Here is a 21,871-nt window from a genome sequence, read left to right on the forward strand (position 1 = left end):
TAATTAATTAGAAAAAGAACCACTTTTGATTCCCTAAAGAACCATGATTGAAAAATATATGGGAATTTGAAGAGCCCTTTAATGATTTAAAGAAGCTTTACATAATAAAAGGGTTCTTTACCAATTTGGGTTCTTTACCTTTGTATTTTCTGGAGGCACTTTCAACTTTACAAAGGTTCTTCATACTCACATCTCATTTATAAAAATGATTCTTTAAAGAATTTTTACTGAAAGGTTCTATAGGGAACCAAACATTCTTCTTCTGAACTGTTAAAAAAGATACCACAAAGTGTTCTTTGAGAAATGCCATAGAAGAACCACTTTTGGAAAGAAAAAAACATGTTTAAAATGGAATTTGTAAGTGTGAAGAACCTTTTAATGGTTTAAAGAACCTTCACATAATAAAAAAGATTATTTACTAATTTAAGGGTTCTTCCAAAAACCTTTATATTATTCAGAGGCTCTTTCAAAAAAAGCTTTTTTTTGCCAGAAAAAGTTCTTCCTGCTCACATTTCATTTTAAAAAAATATTCAAAGAACCATTCACTGAAAGGTTCTTTAGGGAACCAAAAGTGCTTCTTTTACAACTCAGAACAAAGAACTCTCAGCACCTTTATATTTAAGAGTGTAGTTCTCAACATTTTTTACACTTATCCAAGAAATTTTGCATGTTTCCAAGTACCTTGTTCCTTGATGGCTCTTCACTTAGATGTATGGGTCTAGGAAAAACCTCTAGAACCTTTACATTATGTGGACGTTCTTGCAACTTCAAAAAGGTTCTTCACATTCACACGTCCCATTTACAGAAATGGTCCTTCAAAGAAGAAGCGAGGCTCCACCATTAAGTCCTTTCCTACCTTTGTCTTTTTTCAGATGTGCTTAAATGTGCTCTGGCCAATGGCAGGCAGGAGGGGGCTGGATTGGACCACTCGCCACACTGCCTGTCTTTTAAAACTCTGTTCTCTCAGAAATGTGCAACATTCATCAGACTTGGTTTGAAGGACAGAAGAAACTGAACCCACCTGTTTAATTCTTTCCTGTCAAGTCAGAGCAGACTATAGTTTTTTCAGCCCAGAAGAACCCGCTGCAGTCTGCCTGTGAGAGTGGCACCATGTGGACGTGGGTGCAGGTGGCACTGGTACTGTGCTCTGTCTTCACTCTGGCTCAAGGTATGTCAGTAATCTGCCTTTAAAAAGACTTTGAAGAGAGGGGAGCTTTATATAGATATATAGAGTCAGCTATATATGAATTGGATGCTGTACAGCACTTAAATGTACTTCATTCTAATCTGTACTTTATTTCCACATGAATAAAATATATTACATCAACACACTTTTGTCTTTCAGATATTGAAACACTGTAGTATACGTTATTCACGTAAAACCAATGTCACATTTGATTCAAGTACATTCATATCATTGTTTTTTCTTCGCATTCGTTTTATTCCATTTTATACTTTTGCACATCCTTTTGGGTGATTGATGAAGTGGAAGATTTAATGAGAGACACCAAATTGGAGAATTCCCAGTTGTCTTTCATGTCTATATATAAACAGGTATTTTTAACAACAGAATTTTTTATTGATTCAGTATAATCCAATATTACATCTACTTATTTAGACAAACAAATCGGTTTTTCATTATTGCTTCTAACATTAAAGTATCCTAAAATAGTTCTTTGAAACAATGACGGAAAACCTTTGGTTCCCCAAAGAGATGTTGTTCAAAGTGGTCCCCAGGGACCCCCCAGAAGGTCCAAATTTTTGCTCAGTTTTTGCACATCAACTGTAAACATTGAGTTTATCATAAAAACATTTAGAAACCATTTGCTCCACTTTTTCTAAGCAAATGAACAACTTGATTTTATTTTTGTTTTAAAGTAGTATATAAATTCTTAAATTCTAAGAACCCATATTCAAAGAAAATATATCGCTGCTCTCAGAAATCTTTTTTTTTCTTTTTTCATTTTTTTGTCATATTTTGAAAATACCTGTTGGCCTTTACATTGTGTGTACATTTCATGGACTAAGAGAAACAGCCAAAATATGCTTGAAAAAAAAATTTTGGTTTCATTGACTTACATTAAAAGTAAAATAGGTTTTTGACATATGAGCCCCTCCAATGAAGAACCATTCCATACTTTTTTGGAATATCAGTTACTTAATTTTCTATTTTTATTTGTACAACCTTTTATATTAAAAGGCCAAACTATGCTTTATTACCCTTTTAGTGACTCCTTTATTTTAAATATAGGGCACCAACCAATGCTACTGCATATGATTTTACATTTACTGTTTTTCATTACAAGGGCTCATATGTAGACATTAAAAACTACACTATTACATATTGCTGTTGTCAGAAGAAAACATCTCCATTTTTGACATTTTTCAGTTTCTGGCATAATTTGAAAATACCTGTTGCCCTTTGCCCATTGTGTGTAAATTTCATGATGAATGGACTAATAAATGACACAAACTGACTTGGAAAAAAGTCTGGTTCTATTGACTTACATAAAAGTAAAGTAGGTTCTTTGCTTCTCCTGTAAAGTTGCCATTTTGGAGATATAAGGTTTTCTTCTGACAACAGCAATATACCTAATCTACATGCGCATACATTTCAACAGTCAAAAATGGCACAATATTGCTGTTGTCGCAGCAAAAAAAGTAAGTTTTTTCCTTCTCCTGTAAAATTACCATTTTGCTGAAACTAGGTTCTGTTCGAACAACAGCAATATACATTTTAAAACCACAATCATTCCTATATTGTACATACCGTCTTAATATATGAAAACATATGTGTTTCTTTCAAATGGGTATTATTGACCTCTAGGGAATATTTGTCCAATAACTGAAGTTTAGTTCCATTTATTCTCTGAAAACCTAAATTATTTGACTAGTCTGAGGACCACTAAGAACATCAGTGACAAATATCTGCAGTTTTTTGTCCCCATTTATCCTCCACAAACTCATTCACTAAATACTGACAGTTGAGAGGCGAATAAAAAGTAGACCCGACTTCCACTTTTCTGATTCATGTTCAAGTGAAATATCTGTGAGCGTGACAGGTAACTGATTTTCCATCTTTCTCTCACACCTCTCGTCTGTCCTCTGTCACTCGCTTTCATCTCCGCTCCACATCAACCCCTAGTGGAATTTATTACCTGTTTCCTAATGACAGGAGACAGCTGCAGCTCCGGTGGAATGGAAAACCAGTGAACGGCACTGGCGCTGGCCTTAAGTCAGGGTTTTAAATAAGCAGATGTCTCTCAGTCATTCAGTAAAGAGCTGTAAGCTGCTGTGGCCCATGCCAGGACGGCACGTCCGTGATGCGGCGAGGCACACCCAAAGTAAATACTACCACTTGCTCATCTGCCCCATTTAAATGATCCATTGTCCAGATGCTTGAAGCGCCACTCAACTGGGCATCAATCCCCCTGAGTAGGATATCTATCTCAGGCACTTTGATGTGGAACAAGAAGCAAGAGTGGGAAGAAAGAACTGATTTGTGAGAAGTTACAATGGATGAGGTGCATTCTGGGTAAACATGTAGAAGTGTTCTTCTGTAATAAACGACGTCAGCTCATGTGCATGTCATTGATCTTTAGACTGTATGATAAAAATGGAAAGAAAGATCACATCACATTTTAAATTCCCAGAGGTAGCGCTGCGGCTAGCTTTCTGTCATTATTCAGTGCTGGGAGACAGTTCCATTTGGGATAATGGGGCACAGATGCATCTGACCCAAACCCAAACTCGAGAAGAGGTTGCGGAATGTTTAGTTGGTGGCTTCTAATCTCATCCTGAACCTAATCAGACAAACCTCAACATCTGAGTGCACCTCAGCCAGGGTATGAGCCAACAGGGCAAAACTGCTTCCACATGTCTGCAAACCATGAGTAAACACACGCACACACACGCTCAAAAAATCTTCTTGGCTTTCCTTCACATTCATTAATACATGATGGGATGTGGAATGTGGTCAGGAGACCAGCAGCTGGCCGCGGTTCCCGTCTGCCTGATTTTGAACAAATAAGCGCTTGTTACTGGGCTTCCATGAGATGCCAGCGTTACAGAGCTTCCAGTGCCACCCGTTATTACGCTTAAGCTGCACAGCCGCATCTACATCACACCACTCCACAAACCTCAGTTTATCCAAGAGCTTACATAACATTTTCTTCTTGTACGAGCATCTGGAATACCTAAAACAATCCCAGATCTGTAGACAGGGTTGTATCGCTGCCAGCTAAGCATTGGTGCAGGAGTTCCGACAGAAGCTCCTTTTTTTCAAGGCAATTTTAAGAATGCATTATTTTTATTAGCTCCTGGCTTTTAGCAGCAAGGCACTTGTAAAAGGCAATACTTTTTAAAAAAAACCACCTACACTGAAAATAGCATGAATAGATTTTTTGTACTTGCGCAGAACTGGACACAGTGCAGACTTTATAAGGTGACGTAAGAAGACCTGGAAGGACACCGGTAAAGCTTAACTCTGTAAAATAAAACTAGAAAATGCCATAGGATTCAGAGGAAACTGTCTCTCTTAAATGACCACTGCTTCATGAATGCAGCAGTAGCCTCGCTGTTATGAGGGAGCGGCTAAGTTAAGAGGACCCATGTGTAACGCTCAAAGATGCTTGCATACTTCTGGCTGCTGCTAACCTATTGTTTCCACTGCAACATAAATTTTGCCACAGCTAATCCCACAACATCCATATGGACTAGTGCAGCAGTATCCTATTACTGTGCTGAGTTATTTTTGGGAGGAAGATGGATGTTGACTGAATTATTTGCCTCCTGGCAAATCTTTTGAAATGAGGTCATCTGTTAAACTTCAGATTGAGAGGGCCTAAAATTAAACCAAAGCATTTTAATCTCTCCATTTATTCATGGAGATCACTAAGGTCCCAGTTGTGCTAATTTAAGAAATAAAAGCCCACAGTAGCACAATCAATAAGGGACCACGCAGGGCAGTTTGAGGAATAGTCCAATAAACTCTGCATAGTCTATATTGAAGCAGTAACTTCTCTACAGCATGTGTGCACCAGGGGTGGGCAATTACATCATGATGTACTGTTCTATTATCAGTATTTCTGGAACATGGAACAACTGCATGTACAAAGTTAAACCAGTTATAAAGAGGTTGTGAGCAACAACTATGCGTTTATAGTAACTGTGTAATGTCAAAGAAAAGTTACCCAGTAACTGCCCAGTAACATCCTATGAAATTTTAACAATTAATAGACCAAAACAAATGCTCCAAAAATGCTTCGAATAAAGTCAAAGCCATTAACATCAAACTAAAGTTCATTTTACACTCTTATACAGTTAATTTTTCACATTTGATACCAGCTAACAACCTCCTTATAAACCATTTTCAAGCTAAACTGTGCAAGGTGCAGTTACAATATGACTAGGCTAGTAATGTTAGCTGAGGTAACACATAGGGATGTGAGTTCTGAATCATTTTGATATTTTTGAGTATTCGCAAGAGTTATAATAAATGGATATCCAGTTAATTGTGTTAAAGGGACAAGTAACGATGCGATGTTACTCTTTTGCGTGCTAGCTTTGGTGTTAAAAGGCTAAAAAAAACAAGTAGCATAAAAAAATTTGCCAAAGGTAGAGGAATACATTGAAAATGTGCTTTATTATTCACAATAAGCCAAGGGAAGAGAACTGCTAAGGTATGAAGCTGAAGATAAGCGCTTCGGTGTGTGTCCGTAAATAGAGCCAATAACGATCAACTGTCAAGGCACTGCATTATTTCTGGAGGGAAGTACAGATGAGCTACATTTCCTGGACATGTCACCTCCTAAAGAATGGCCTGTGCGCATGATTTTTTCATCACAGCCCACTCCTAGAAAAGTAATCTTTCATAGCGTGTGAAGATTTATATTAATAGATGCAGCTGTTGTGGAGGGCAGCTATAATACTAGGTTTAGGTAGGAAGTCTGGTGAAACCTATACAGAGGTTGCACAGTGGCTAGCTGCTAAGCTGTGCCCATGTCTAGTTCATGACTCATTTAGGAACCACAGTTGATCATGTCTGCCTTGTTACTCTCCCATGAAGTTGAAGTTCTAGAATGTGATTTGGATGTGCAAAACCAAAACTAATAGGCACAGCAAAATCAAATATTATGAAGTATAGACTTGAAGATGTTTCATCTACACCAGCACTGTTACATGTGAGGGTCTTCATCGGTTTAACCCCTGAGCTGAGTTGATAAACCTCTGCAACATCAACTGTAGGCCCAGATGCTTTGTCTTGCTGCCATTTTTAAGTGACCCTTATTAGTCCCACAACGGGAAAATTTCACCTCCGCATTTAACCCATCCATGCAGTAAAACATCACATACACAATAGTGAGCATACACACTAAGGGGCAATGAGCTCACTTGCCTGGAGTGGTGGGCAGCCCTATCCACAGTGCCTGGGGTTTGGGGGTTAGGGCCCTTCTCAATGGTGCCTTGCTGTTTGAATTTACACAGCATGAGAGGCAGATGATATGTTTTTCAACCCCTCTTCATACTCCAACTCCAGATGTGAGTCACGAAATGATCTTGCGATAAGACAGAATGGAAAAGGTGACTCTTCAGATTCAGGAAGTTTCTGAACCATATTTTTGTATTATCACAAAAAGAGAGAGAAACATATACAGAAACATCAGGCGAGTTCATGGACTCCAGAGGGCTGAACGATACATTTTAACGACTTGGTTGACTGAAAACGTTTATTAACATGTAGTCCTACATCAGCACCTTTAATCTGAGAAGTCTGATACATACAAGCACATCCTTCTTGTTACAGCTGCTTAGAAAGGAGGTCATGGAAGAGAGAATAGAGGAAGGATACATCTGATACAATTAGGCTGCAGTACTTTTCCATATGTGTGCAGGGGCCAGGTCTTTTTTTCTCTCCAGAAGAGAGCCTGTGGTCTGCAGAACTGTGCGCACACCTTCTGCTGACCATCATAAGATCAGGTATCAGGTGCTCACACGCATCTGTCTGGAGATACTCCAGACGGGCTACTGAAACCTCTGGGTGTTGGGGGTAGTATGAGTACATGAGGCTGTCATTTGGACTCCTGATGGCACCATGACAAAGAACACTGAAAAGGCAGACACCCGAGGGACAGAACGTGAAGATCAAGTGTCTTCTACAGACTTCACCCTTGAAAGTGAAAGCATTCCATCTGCATTCACAGACACACATGCAACCTGAGGAACATGCTGGCTAGGGACTGTTTTGACAATGAACTGCAAACAGGAACGTGTCGTCAAGAACTAATCTTTAAGTACTTCAGACTGATTGTGGACTGAATCATCTAACAGTCATGTCACTTTTGATAAAAGTGCCTGGCAAATGAATAAGACACAGCTTGTTCACTCCATTCCATTTGTTTTTCACTATTTAATACCAGTTGCAATCACTGGGCCTTTACATTGTGTGAGCATAGCATGTGGAATAGGCCAACAGAAATGTTCCAGAACGGCTCTGAATGGAATCTGAGGATTTTTCCTTCTTATAAAGTTCCAGTTTTCTTGTGACAATGTGATGTTATTTTCTCTCTTGCTGCCTGCAGGTTCTAGCTGGAACAACTCGCAGGTACGTAGGTCCAGCCAAAGGACCAGGAACACAAAGTTGGCCTACAACAGCATCTTCGAACCCCAGACCACAGGTCATTATGGTTGAACTAATGTTCTTTTGGTGTTGTGGTCAGTTCACCTGGGTGTCATGAGCAGTCACCTGGCTGATGATGAACTAGGAGGTAATAATGAATAATATCTGTGGCAAGGATAGTCAGTGTCTAATGCACAAAATGATATGAAATAAGTGTGACTTCCTGCAGTGTGAATTTTGAAATAATCAGAACCATAAGCACTCCTTGAATGTGGGGCCAAGCAATATGAGTCGATGTAATGCTGAAGCAATGAAACACTGGCAGTTAACAACTATTTTAACTGAAACAGGAGGAGCAGTTGGATGACTTTACAAATTTCTCTGGTATATCTAATGCAATCCTTGGAGTATGACTTGGACTGAAAGATAATGGATTAAAAAGGAAAGCTTTGAGCAGAGACACTTATTAACTACTTGTACACTTTTGCTCAACATCGCTAAGGCAGTGGTTCTCAGTCCTGGTGCTAGAGTACCCAGCCTGTGCTCTAACACATCTTATCCAACTAATCAGCTAATTGACTGTTTTTTGTTCTATACACACTTCAATACTGATGGAATATATTCTATATATATAGTCCTCTTTGTGAAGAGATGTGAATTGTTTTCACAGCATGAGGTTTTCACTTCTCCCCTTTCGCCCCCCAGTGCTTGCTAGCAGCTCAATGCAGAGTGACGATATTTCACAGAGAGCCAACTGTGTCCAAATCAATTCTATCATTCTGCAGGTGGAATGGTCACTATAGAGCCAATGGGAACAAGTTAACAGGACCATCCTGAGGGGCTATGGGGGCAGGGGTACTCCAGGCCCAGATTTGGAAACCACTGATCTATGAATATAGCAGAAAGTTCACTCAATTTTTGTTTCACGATCATATTAATATATAAATATTTTGAAACCTGAATGAGTATACACTTAAAACTCTTTTATGGGACACAACTGGATCTTAAAGACATTGTGCACCTTTGACAGTACATTTACATAGTTTGTACCTTGGAGGACAAAATCTACCTTTGTTTACAGAACCTTTTTTTCTGAGTGTAAGAAATTCTGATATTCTTAACCTCATTTTACTTCTACTTGAGTCATCATTTAGCTGAAGTAACAGTTATTTTACCTGAGTGTAATTTTAGCCTCTGGATCTTTGCAACACAGGAGTGACAGAGTGGACATCCTGGTTCAACATCGATCATCCAGGTGGTAATGGAGATTATGAGAGGCTGGAGGCCATTCGTTTCTACTACCGAGAAAGGGTGTGTGCACGGCCAGTGGCCATGGAGGCCCGCACCACTGACTGGGTAGCCGCCTCGGACACCGGGGAGGTGGTGCATTCCAGCCTGGAGAAGGGCTTCTGGTGTATCAATAAAGAACAGCCGTATGGACGCATCTGCTCCAACTACCATGTGCGATTCCAGTGTCCACCAGGTACTATTAGTCAAGCAAGTCAGTCACAGTAGCTTCCTCCATGCTGTGGGCTATGACCTGCAGTGTACAAGACAGAGACAGATCAGTGTGCTTATGGTTTTTAAGAAAATATTGATTTAACATGCTATTCTACTGCTTCAGTTCAAGCCTACTGGACGGACTGGAGCGCATGGGGTCCTTGTTCAACTACTGCCTGTAATGATGTGGGCATTCAGGTGCGTCGGCGGAAATGCATGAGCACTCAGTCTCTGCCTGTGCTGCTCACTCCAACCTGTCCCGGCCCACACACCGAGCGCAGAGAGTGCTCCACCCCACCATGCCAAGGTAACCAGCCAAGCAAAATGAATTTAAATAAGAAGGTGTTACTGTTTGTTTAAGGAGTTACAACACCACCAAAAGTGGAATCGCTTGTCTCATTAATATTTTTTGTTATAAATATTGTTTATAAGCAATACTACCAAGTTCAAAGCATATTTAAATAACAACAAAAAGGAAATTTAAATGTTCTATTCAAGAATTAGCATGTGCATCAAGCGATCTCCCTCAGGATTTGGTTATAACTTTTTAAATGTGAGACATTCTGAATATTATCATTCTGAAAAAGTTTTTTTAACTGCTTTCTAGCTTCCTAGGGACCGGCATATTATAGTACTTTTATACAGTTCTGTGCAAACGTCATCATTTATTTTATTGAATTCCAGTCAAAATGGCCATTAAGCATAAGTTATTCATTTTTTTCAGTGGCAGAAAAGATATAACAGAAAATCACAGAATCCTCAACAGCTAAATATAATGTCAAATTTTCAGGAATTAGTGTGTCCACCTTTTACATTTATTACGGCTTCCATTGTTTGGAAACTTGATTTCAGATTTTCAAAGAAATCTGCAGGGATATTTTTCCACATCTCCAAAGCTCAGTCTTAGAAGTTGGTTGCACTTTCTGCTTCTCACAATCCAAATAATCCCAAACACATGCAATGATGATGATCTCTGTTTCGAGAACACCAGCAGTTTCTTTGGTTTACATTTATTATTCTTTTTCGCCAATTTTCTTATCTCAGTAATGGCTTCTTGACAGCTAGACATCCTTTCAGGCCCATAGTGCTGAGTCTTCTAACAGTGGAAGGTTGGACAGAAACACCTGTTAATGTTTTCAGATCTGAATCAGGAGAGGGTCTTGATTTTCTCCTCTCTCTCAAAGATGACAGCTTTAAGTGCTGTTTATCTTACGGGGACATTATTGGTGGTCTACCGGGTCTTGCACGGTGGTTAGGAATCCAGTTTTCTCTATTTCTTTTAATATCTTTTTGAACACCAGTTTTGGAAACTTGTTTTTTCACCTATTCCTTATGCAAGTGGATTATCTTATATCTAATTCTCCTCAGAAATAGATCCTGAAAAATTAAGACCTTGAACTTGATGGATGCACAGTTTATCTGCAACTAAACTGAGTTTTAAAGCAACTTGTAAGTGGTAGTGTATAAACTCTTCATCAGTGTTCTCATTCACTTTTGCTGAAATAAAATAGCTTCTTGCATAGTATACAAAAATAAATGTTTGGTACTTTTGTTCATTAAGGTTTAAAAGAGCAGATGTTTACTTCTCATTTGACAGTAGCTGACTTCAAACAAGATCTCTGAGTAAAGACTGGCACATTGTTAACTAATGGCAGCTTTCATTGGGACATTAAGCCCTTGATGTTTTAATGATACGTGTGGAATCCACTTAGCTGGCTTAATTATGACACATCTCCATGTATGGAAAAGCTTTGTAGGCTTTGATCAAGAAATCAATGTACCACCTCTTCAAAGAGGCTTTCATCCATGCAGATTATCCAGACAGGCTGATTTGATCCCTAAAAGGTCAGCCTTGTAAACTCACTGCAGCATTCCCCTGTCACTTGTCCAAGCAGCCAAGTGGAGTCAGTGGGGGTTGTGGAGCGCTTGCTCAGTGACCTGTGGGAAAGGTCGAAGAGGCAGACGGAGAACGTGCATCAAATCCTCTGAAAAGCTCCAATGCAAAGGGCGGCCAGTAGAAGTCCAGAAGTGTGGAAATACGCCATGTACAGGTGCTGCATGCATTAAAAATACATATATACTGAATTGCCAGTTTGTTAGAAACACCTACCATGAAGGTGTGCTTTTCAAGCACATCAATGGGAAGGGACCATGATTTTATTTGGTAGTTGCATGGTAGTGTATGTTGTGGTGATATGAGTATAAGTCTTTACACATTTAACTGTCACTTATGAATAAAAATAGTACACCAACTGACCACAGATGAAAGGCGAGAGAAGGTCCAGTAGGGACCCAGACAAACTTTTACTTGCTGCTTGCATTGCTTTAGACCCAAATCCAAATTTCCTCTCCCTGCTGTGCACTTCTCAGATTATGATACATTTTACTGTCTGAGGAAAATCCAAAGCATTTTAAACACTACATAAGTTTCCCAATGGTTGGGATGAGTTTGAATAGTTCAGAAAACAGTATACTTCATGGTTTTCCACAACTGTCTATAGTTGACTTCCAGAGTACTTCTGCTATAATGTTTTCTTGTTTTTGTATGCAAGGCACATGGACCTGGCTCATTCATGTTTAGCAGGATGAGGTTTCTCCTAGACAACTACATTAAAACTGCAAGCAAAAAAGGGCCAAATCTGATCTTTTTCTTCATATGTGACACAGATTTGTCCTTTGTGTGACAGCGTGAACAGCAAAAAACAAACAGAAGGAAAGGAAGTAATGCATCTTTTATGTAAATACAATTGAATTTTCATCATAAGATCTTCACAACAGACCCTTTATGGCAACATCATCAAATTGCCTGATACTATGGCAGCATTTTGCATCGTCTCTTACTGTGTAGGATTGACACAAATGCAGGCAATGTAAACAAATAAACATAATCTCTGAAAATAGAATTCGAAGAGTTATTCAAAATCAGCTTTACTTCAAGGATAGTTAAAAAAAAGAAAAGAGAATAACAAAAGAGCAAAGTGAGACTCACTTACATCAAGTCTCTTTTTCCAACATATATTGCCATTTTGGTACCGAGCATGTTAGCAATCTTCTTCATGGCAGGTAAACATATTAAATTGATCTTTCCTTCTTTGATTGGTCGCCTTCCATTGATAAAACAAGCACAGAAGTTCATTTTTACTCCTTTATGTGATTTCATCCAGGGTGGTCATTCTGCTGTTTGTCCTCCACGTTTAATGTATCAGTTTGCACGTTAAAGTTCAATGTCATGTGAAAGGAGTTTGAGTCTTAAGGTAAATATAGAGGACAGCTGTGTTTAGATGAGCATGCCAGGTGAATCATTTTTTTCTTACAGGCTGGTCAGTTCACAAGCGTGAATTGTTCAGACTGATGCCAGGTACAGGTGGCATTACAAAAATAATGTTAATAACCAAACAATGAAATCAAATGTGGGCAGTAAATCAGATATGGGCCACTTTTTACATGTAGTTTAAACAGAGCCCCTGTCAGGGGTTTCCAAACTTTTGCAACTCACAGCCCACACATAACAGACTACGTAGCATGCTGTGCTTACACCAGCATGCAGTGCTTACACTAAAACACTAATAACAGTACTAGTGTAACACTAACATGCCACCACAGTGTTGGTAGAGAATGGTCCACAGCTAAGTAATATTTGGTCAGTGGTTGTACGGTGCTCCCTTTCCATTGATAGATAGGGCAAAGGGGGCTGATAAATGGTGCAGCAGCAGACAGGCTAACTGTGCACCTCCAAAGTGGCCATATATTGCAGGTATTTCTGATAAAATGGCCAACAAGTGGTGGTACATTGTGGAGGTGTAACTAATAAACTGGCAATTCCATGCACAAATGCTGAAACACCTTTCACACTGAAATATAATCCTGAAATAAACAATGCTTTGTATGTTTGCATGTTGTAGTAGTGTGTCAAATCACGTGTCCTGAGGGACGTCCCAGTGAGGACTGCAGACACTGTGTATGTGAAGGACAAACACTGCAGGGGGAAGTTCTGAGTGTAACTGGTGTGCCAGTGTCTGGAGCCAGTGTGGCAGTTTCAGACCAACCCACTGTTATCCGGACCCATACAAATGCTAAAGGTCTGTTTAAAATCCCCACTATGTGCTCTGGCCCCGAGACTCGACTGCTCATCAACAAAGAGAAATTCGCTCCTGCCACTGTGCCAGTTTTCAACAACAGCAGCAAGAGCCTCTGGATACGGGCTCTTCTCAGGTCCTCAGGTAAGGCCAGTGAAGCATTTCATTACAATAAATAAACGTCCAAATCAGCTGCAGTGAGCATTACCTGACAGCACCCAGACAGCAACCAAGAATAACATTGTCTGGAACAACGATTTCTGGAGGCAGTTTTACGGCAGATGAAAACAGAGAGCTGTATTTATGTCTTTACTGTAGGCACAGTTGCAATTTATTAGACTAGCTGCTTCAGTGCATTTACAGCAGCTGGAACCTTTCTGCCTTACAGAGAAGCCATACATTCTGAAGCATCCTGAGGACAAAGTACGATATGAGGGACAACGTGTGATTCTTTGCTGCAAAGCAACAGGAACGCCCAACCCAGACAAATATTACTGGTAGGAAAATAGTCATGATTATTAATTCAGCATCTAATTCTTCATAGAAATTCTCACACTAGCTTATATTCTTGAAAGATTTTAGTTGTTTCTGTCATGTTACAAACCTAAAGTTTATTAAATTAAAGTTCTTCATTTTTCAAAGTCATGAAAAAAGCTGAAAAAATATTTAACAGAAATTGAAGCCTCGACAACTAAACATGAAATAAAATCGTCACTTCTTAGTGTGTCCACACTTACCTTTATTACAGCTTCCATTCTTTTCAGAAGACTCACTTTTAGTTTTCCAAAGAAATCTGAAGGCGTATTTTTCAACACCTCCAAAGTTGAGTCTTAGAGTTTGGATATGTTTTTTGCTTCTCAAGTAATAGAAGTAAGCCCAAACACTCTGGAGTGGACATTCCATTGTTCTGAGAACTCCAGCAGCTTCTTACCAAAAGTCCAGTTTTGGAAACTCCTCTTGTTCTCACTTATTGTCCTTTGACTTTCCCCTTCCTTATGAAAGTGTATTATTTTATCAGCTCTCCTCAGAAACATAATTTGTAATTAATAGCCATTTAGACTAAGTGTATACACAGTATACATATGTGTATGTATATATAAATAATATAAAACATCTAAAAATATGTTGTCATATAGTTCATAGTATTTCAGTCTACACTGTATATGTTATTAAATATGACAATAAATATTAATATGACGCCTTCCGCCCGATGACTGCTGGGATAGGCTCCAGCACCCCCCGCAGCGAAGCGGCTTGGAAAATGGATGGATGGATGGATGAATATTAATATGACAAGTGATTCCAAACTTTGGAACAGGATATAACATATATTTACATTGATACATCAATATTGATAGACTGAACCTGCACTTGAACCCATCAATGTCATCTGACTCTGCTTGTCTTTCTGTTTGTTTCTGTGTCAATATGTGACAAAAACATGGCAAAAATTTAAAGCACAATTTCTTGTATGATTTCAAATGGTAATAAAATATTCTCCTCTTCTACTTACCAAAACAAAAGTGGTATCAAAAGGTTACAATCTGCACTTTCTGCATACTTCAACCTGTTTGAGTAATAATATGAAATGCCAACTTATGCTTTTGTTACAACTGGCAAAAATCATAACCCTCATTTGTAAGGGTTAGTACTACTATTAACAGTCATACTGATTCTTTTGGCCACCAGGTATCACAACGGAACCTTGCTGGACCAGAAAATGTACAAGTATGAAGAAGACTTGGTTTTGCGTGACCTGAAATCAGAACAGAGCGGGCAGTATTACTGCAAAGCCAACAGTCTGACAGGCAGCATCAAATCCACTCCAGCCTTCTTAACTGTTTTCGGTAAGCGCAGAACTAATTCATATCCATGGATGAGTATGTGGAGGTCATCACAATATTTTTTGTCAATTAAGATAAAAAATGGAGGAAATCTATCATGAAGTACTAATGTCTCCAATTTAGACCTCCAGTGCCTAACAGCATGAGGGCAAGGGACATTTTATTATGTTTATGTTGGTACAGATTGCAGATCATTCTTTTCTTTACAAAGAATTGATGTCAATAAGTCACCATGGCCACATTAAAACTTCCCACTGCTCTGGAGCTCTGGATACTGAAGTGAAATCCAAGACTCTCCATAAATCCTCTTTTTTTGCTCTCGTCAGACAAGTATGCCTTTCCACATCCGTGCATATTGTGCTAATTCCCACGATGCTTGTTATCCAAGATATAGATTGACAAAAAAGAGTCTGCAGCATGGTGTGCTAAAACAATCAGCCGCAGCTTTTTTTCTGAATGATCACTCTGTCCTGCAACTCGAGTGAATGCAACTGTGAATCACTCCACAGTTCTGAAAGTAGAGTGATTAATGTGAGTCGTGTTTAATGTTGTTGTGTTTTAATTCATTACAGCTACAGAACACTTTCTCACAAAGTTCATTTCCATTGTACTCAATCAGGCTACATGGCAGCTTTCCTTAAGATGAATTACTAGCTTTTACAGTAGTGGTATAATGTGGTAATTATGTCTCACCATCTGACTACAGTCATTAATTTAGAGACACTGGAGACTGTGAACTCTGCCATGACGTCATATGCTTTAAATGGTCTGCCAACATTTAGGAAAATCAGCATTCATGGGGTTTTCCCTCATTTGGACATTCAGTGAACAAAACGACTAAGTTACTGAATTCTTGAGTCCATAAAGTCCATAAATCACGTCATCATTATTGGAATGAAAAATAAATCAGTTTGGCTGAAAACAAGCTAAATGTTGGCTGAAGAACACATGTGCAGGAATTCAAAGTGTAATAGATGTTAAACCAACCTCACTGGTAGTAATACTACTATCTTTTTTTTTTTTTAATCAATATCTGGAAGAAAATGACAAACAAACAATGATCACAAACAGTGATTAAAATAATGAAAATAAACTGGCAAAACAAACAACAAAAAATCTGAAAGCACTGCACATTGGATAAAATGCACTACTGAAGTAACAGTAGATGTGAACGCTTGTACACCTGGTCAAATTACATGATAATGCATCCTCTACAGGGGAATTTGTGCACAATGGGGGAAACATATGGGGGAAAAATGAAACAAAATATAGACTATATTTATAACTTTTGTAGAGGCCACATTTTATGCTTTTATTTCCTTTATATGTCAAATTTATATTTGTATTAAACAGTAATTGTGCATTAAAATGTGAATGTGTATTCTCTGTAGAGAATGTGTATAATCAAATACACAAAATGTAACTGTATTCTGTTACAGAAAAAAGAGAGTAATCAGATTAGATACATTCTAAATAACGTTAGGGCAACTAGTCCAAAAGAAATGTAATCAGATTACTTTACTTCAATATAGTAATCTTTTGGATTAGATTTGAGATTACCTTTTTAAGCAGGATATCAATAATCTGTACCAGCATACATTTTAAAGTAACCCTCCCAAAAAGTGCTTACCAATGAACTTGCAATTTGTCATAATTTGTGTGTCTTCTTAACAATATTCTGTCTTGTGAATTCATTAAACTGGTTGCATTATTTTTTTGTAGAGGAACTTTTCTAGAGGAACATTTAATCTCTCTAAATTCTTATTCCTCCAGTGCTGCAGCTGCTCCCTTGCAGCGTATGCTTGTGATTTGCAATGATATGTGATTGTTATATTTTCTTTTCTTTCTATTGTAATTATGATGTTTCATCATGCCAGTCTACTTTATTGATCTGTTGCAGATGTGCTTTGCTGTTTTGTTTATACTTTCAGATTTAATATCTGATTGCACGCTTTGTCTTTTGCATTTACTCTGTAACATATATATATATATATATGTTGTAAGCTAATTTTTTTCTGTTTTGTTTTTTGTTTTCTGCAGCTAAAGGTGCCCCAGCATGTAATATTACTCCTGAAAGTCACCTGATTAGACTGCCGATAGACTGTAAACAGCCAGGTACAGAATCGAAGTTCTACAATGCTGGTCGCTGCCCTCACAACAAATGCCCTGGATCACTGGACTTTGACCTACGATGCAGAGATGCATCTGGTTTCTGCTGTGGGGTGAAGCAAATGGAGGCAAAGGAGATCAACTGCGGGAGCTACATTTTACCCATAAAAGTTGTGAGTGAATGTGGCTGCCAGAAGTGTGTGGAGCCCAAAGTGCTAGTACGGGGTAGGGTGGTTGCAGCTGACAACAACGAACCCTTGCGCTTCGGACACATTTACATGGGAAAGGAACGAGTAGGAACCACAGGATATCAGGGTGGATTCACAATTCAAGTCCCTTCTGACACCCAGCGCCTAGTAGTGAACTTTGTGGACCCATCACAAAGGTTCATAGATACCCTCAAAGTGTTCATCTTTGATAGAAGAGGTGGTGCAGTGTACCATGACGTAAAAGTCATGAGAAAGAAAGAATCAGTTGACATTGATGCTGGAGAGACCAACACTATTTATTTGGGTGAAATAAAAGGCGAAGATCCAATCGGTCAGCTGGTCATACCTCCCAACTCCTTCCACAAAAACACTGGGGAAACGTACGAGGGCACAGTTAAAGCCAGCGTCACATTCTTTGATCCTCGCAACATCACAACAGCTGCTGCTGCACCAGGAGACTTAAACTTTGTGGGTGACGAGGGTGACATTCTTCCTCTGAGGACATATGGAATGTTTTCTGTTGATTTCAGAGATGAGGCAAACCAGGAAGTGCTCGGAGCAGGTGAAGTCCAAGTGCTCTTGGATACAGAGCATGTCAAAATGCAAGAACATATTCCCGCTATGAAACTGTGGTCTCTTAATCCAGATACAGGTATCTGGGAGGAGGAGGGTGACTTCCAACCTACTCAGGTTACCACTGGTGAAAATGGAAGGAGAAAAAGAGAAGAGCGCACTTTCTTAATTGGAAACATGGAAATCAGGGAACGTAGGTTGTTCAACTTAGATGTACCTGAAAGTCGGCGCTGCTATGTGAAGGTACGGGCATACATGAGTGACAAGTTCCTGCCTACTGAGCAACTTGAAGGAGTAGTCATCAACCTAATAAACCTGGAGCCCAAGCCTGGCTATTCTTCAAATCCAAGAGCTTGGGGGCGATTTGACAGTGTGATAACAGGATCTAATGGTGCTTGCCTCCCAGCCTTCTGTGATGCTCAGAGACCTGATGCATACACAGCTTATGTTACAGCCATAATGGGAGGTGAAGAACTTGAGGCAGCCCCATCTGCTCCAAAGATGAATCCTAATATTATTGGTGTGTCGCAACCATACTTAGACAAGTTAGACTACCAACGTTCAGATCATGATGATCTGGCACTTAAAAAAACAGCCTTCAGAATAAATTTGGCCAAACCTAATCCTAATAATTTTGATGAAACCAATGGACCAATATATCCTTATCAAAATTTAATTGCATGTGAAAATGCACCTGTTGATGCAAATCATTTTCGTTTTTTTCGTGTGGAGAAAGACAAATATGAGTACAACGTGGTACCTTTTGAGGAGAGTGATCTCACAACATGGACTGGGGATTACTTATCCTGGTGGCCAAATCCTCAGGAGTTCAGAGCTTGCTACATCAAAGTGAAGATCCATGGGGCAACAGAAGTCATGGTACGGTCAAGGAACCTTGGTGGCACCCATCCAATGACCAGAGGTCAGCTCTATGGAATTAGAGACATCCGCAGCACACGTGACCTGAGCCATCCCAACACCTCTGCGGCTTGCCTGGAGTTCAAATGTGGCGGTATGCTTTTTGACCAAGGTGCTGTTGACCGGTCTCTCATTACTGTCATTCCACAAGGCAACTGTCGGCGAATAGGCATCAACAGTCTGCTGCAAGAGTACCTTACAAAACATCCACCTGTTCTCCAGAACAATGAATCTCACGCATTCAACATGTTAGCTCCTGTGGACCCGCTAGGGCACAACTACGGAATCTACACTGTCACAGATCAGAACCCACGAATTGCCAAGGAGATTGCCATAGGCCGCTGCTTTGATGGAACTTCAGATGGTTTCTCCAGGGAGATGAAGTCAGAATCTGGAGTGGCTTTAACTTTCAGCTGCCCAAAAAGAACTGTAAATCGTGAGAGTCTGTTCCAGCGCTTGCAAACGAATCCAGGCCAAACCTTGGCACAGATGGCTCGGGACATGAGGGAATCACAAGGAATGCAGGTTAGAAGAGGGTCAGCCCAGGTAGTGGCGTATCCCTCTGGCCAACAGGGCAGGACCCAGGGCCGCAGAACTGGCAGTGCAAGCAGGAGGAGAACTGGGACACGGACTCAACCCAGGCAGTAGAGCTGCCTAGAGGTTAATCTACTATATTATTTTGCATGTTTCAGCGAAAAATCAAATGTACACTATTTTCGACTTCCTTAAAATGTAGTCAATCTACCAAGACATGTTTGATATTTTCTTGCTTCAGCACTGGAGCTGTGAGGCTAATATAGCTAACGAACATTAAACATCAATGGCAATTAGTCCATAAATACATCCCCAAAATTTCTTTCATCCAGATCAAACTACATCTTGTCTTTACTAAGATTGCACAGACTTATGAACTACAATAATGAACAAACTTTCACTGTGTTGCTGAACACTGGGAGCAGTCACTTTAGATGACAGATGTCATGTAGAACGCCATAGATTGTGTTTATGATTTCTGTTGTCTGTATTTATAAATATGGGTTAACCTGGAATTTTTAATGATAAATGTTTGAAACAACAGAAATCACAAATGTAATCTAGTGTCCATATGTACGATGTGCATGCATGCAAATTGGACTCGGATTCTGGATTTTTGTCCTGTACCACATTGACAAGTCTGGGTGACCTTAATGAAGGAGATGTATTTACAGAAAAGATTTTGGTAACTACTGGCTAATAGTGTATGTTAGCCTTGTAGCTCCAGCACTAAACTAAAGAAGTGAAATTTGGACACCAACCCTGTTTTGGCTGATCACCTACATCTGGGGTAAGTGGAAAACGTTTGATTTTGTACATTTGATTTTTTTTTTCTCATTTCAAATTAAATGCATCTTTAAACAGGGATTAACCTGTTTGTCCTCTCATCCATGTAAAGGTCACTGGGGAGATTCAAGATGAAGACATGAGATTCACAAAAATGATGAAATGACAAACCTGGGCAGTCTGGGCTTGTTGGATACTGTGTTTTCTGAGGCAAGACCCTTTTATTTGTCACAATCCCTGTTCCAAGCAAAAGGACATATTCTGTCAGGAGTCTGAAGGGAATTTACATGCGTCTTCATTCCAAGAGAGAAAAAAAAATCACTTGATAAAATGAGACATTTGTTTAATCTTCAGGGCAATTGCTTCCAAAGCAACATTCAGGATAAATACATTTATTTATTACAGTAATGAAAATGGTCAACGTTTATCACCAAAGTCTTTGAATCTTTCTTCTGTCACATACATTTAATATTTGAACAGGCCGAATAAATTCTTTACCATGGAATGCTTTCTTACTCATCTTTAATAAAACCCCCTAATAAGCTTAGATGTAATGACAGAGGCTTCTGCTACTCTGTCAAAGACATTACTGTAGAAGAGGACACATATGGGGTGGAATGGACCAGACTCAATGGAGCAAAAAAGGATGCTACTCTGTCTTCTCCCTTTTTCCAAATTAAAATATGCCAGATGTAGCCCAGTCATTCTTCAGTCTGACCAAAGCAGAACTAACATTGGCCAAGGAAAGCAGATCTAGCCAGTAGACTAAACAGAACCTATGGCAAGAGTTTGGACGGAATAGATTACGATGGATGACACATTAGCCTTAGGTCCTCAGTTTGGATTTTCCACTTAGCACATTTAAAGACACCAAGATCAATCCCATCTTAAAAACTACCTCTTGAACATTTCCAACATAAAATAGAGCATTTCCAAACCACCTTTATGCACGACAGTGAATTAGCATGTTTAAATCCGTGGTTTGTATATAGGTTATATATTGTTTTTTGACGTGCAATAATTCTGAAAATGACTTGAGAGCCCTCACCAAAAAAACAAAGACCTTTCATGAGCCAGTCACTTGTAGGACTGTTAAAAGTTGGGCGGCTAATGTGTTAGTTTAAGTATGTTTTACAATCTATGTATTAGCTGCTTACTGTATATTGCTAAGGAATCTCGCCGTTGTGCTAAGCCATAAGCCAAAGTGACTTTTTTGCAAGGGATATGTCACAATGTTTTACACTTACCAGAACACAAATAATTCATAATTTATAGAACAAACAGTGAGCAATATTTCTGCAAGCACATTTCAGCTGACATGATAATTTTCTGATTTATATCTAACCAGTGACAAATATATGCAGTTGCACTTGCTTGGTGTTCAGTCACCCTATGAATAAATACTTGAGGATCAAAACTGATTTGAGAAAATGTTTGATGTGTAACATTTTCACAATGCTACATGGCAGTGTATAATAAAATATTCAGAAAAATGAAATGAGCATTGCATTTTAAGGGATTTTTTGTTTTGTATTGTTTCAACAAATGAGAGCATTTTGTTTCAGGCAACTCCCAGGCAATTCCAGAGGTTCTCTTCTTCATGTTATCCACAGGCCAGTGCACAAGAAATTTTCGATGGTTAATTGGATACCTTCAAGGCATATAACAGATAATGAGGTTAACCCAGTTGCACCTGTCCTCTTC

At 39.2% G+C, this 21,871-nt stretch overlaps 1 protein-coding gene across 1 annotated transcript; it reads left to right on the forward strand.

The window, feature by feature from the left end:
• The first annotated feature begins 1,005 nt into the window (after positions 1-1,005).
• Positions 1,006-21,665, forward strand: cilp2 (cartilage intermediate layer protein 2). The gene is made up of 10 exons (XM_017701379.2): positions 1,006-1,168; positions 7,581-7,676; positions 8,832-9,101; positions 9,243-9,425; positions 11,014-11,169; positions 13,021-13,338; positions 13,583-13,691; positions 14,884-15,041; positions 17,079-19,507; positions 20,280-21,665. Exons 1-9 carry the CDS (start codon positions 1,111-1,113, stop codon positions 19,493-19,495), a joined length of 3,765 nt encoding a protein of 1,254 aa, XP_017556868.1. The 5' UTR covers positions 1,006-1,110; the 3' UTR covers positions 19,496-19,507; positions 20,280-21,665.
• Positions 21,666-21,871: the final 206 nt, after the last annotated feature.

This window comes from Pygocentrus nattereri, chromosome 15, assembly GCF_015220715.1.
Source record: "Pygocentrus nattereri isolate fPygNat1 chromosome 15, fPygNat1.pri, whole genome shotgun sequence".
NCBI lineage: Eukaryota > Metazoa > Chordata > Actinopteri > Characiformes > Serrasalmidae > Pygocentrus > Pygocentrus nattereri.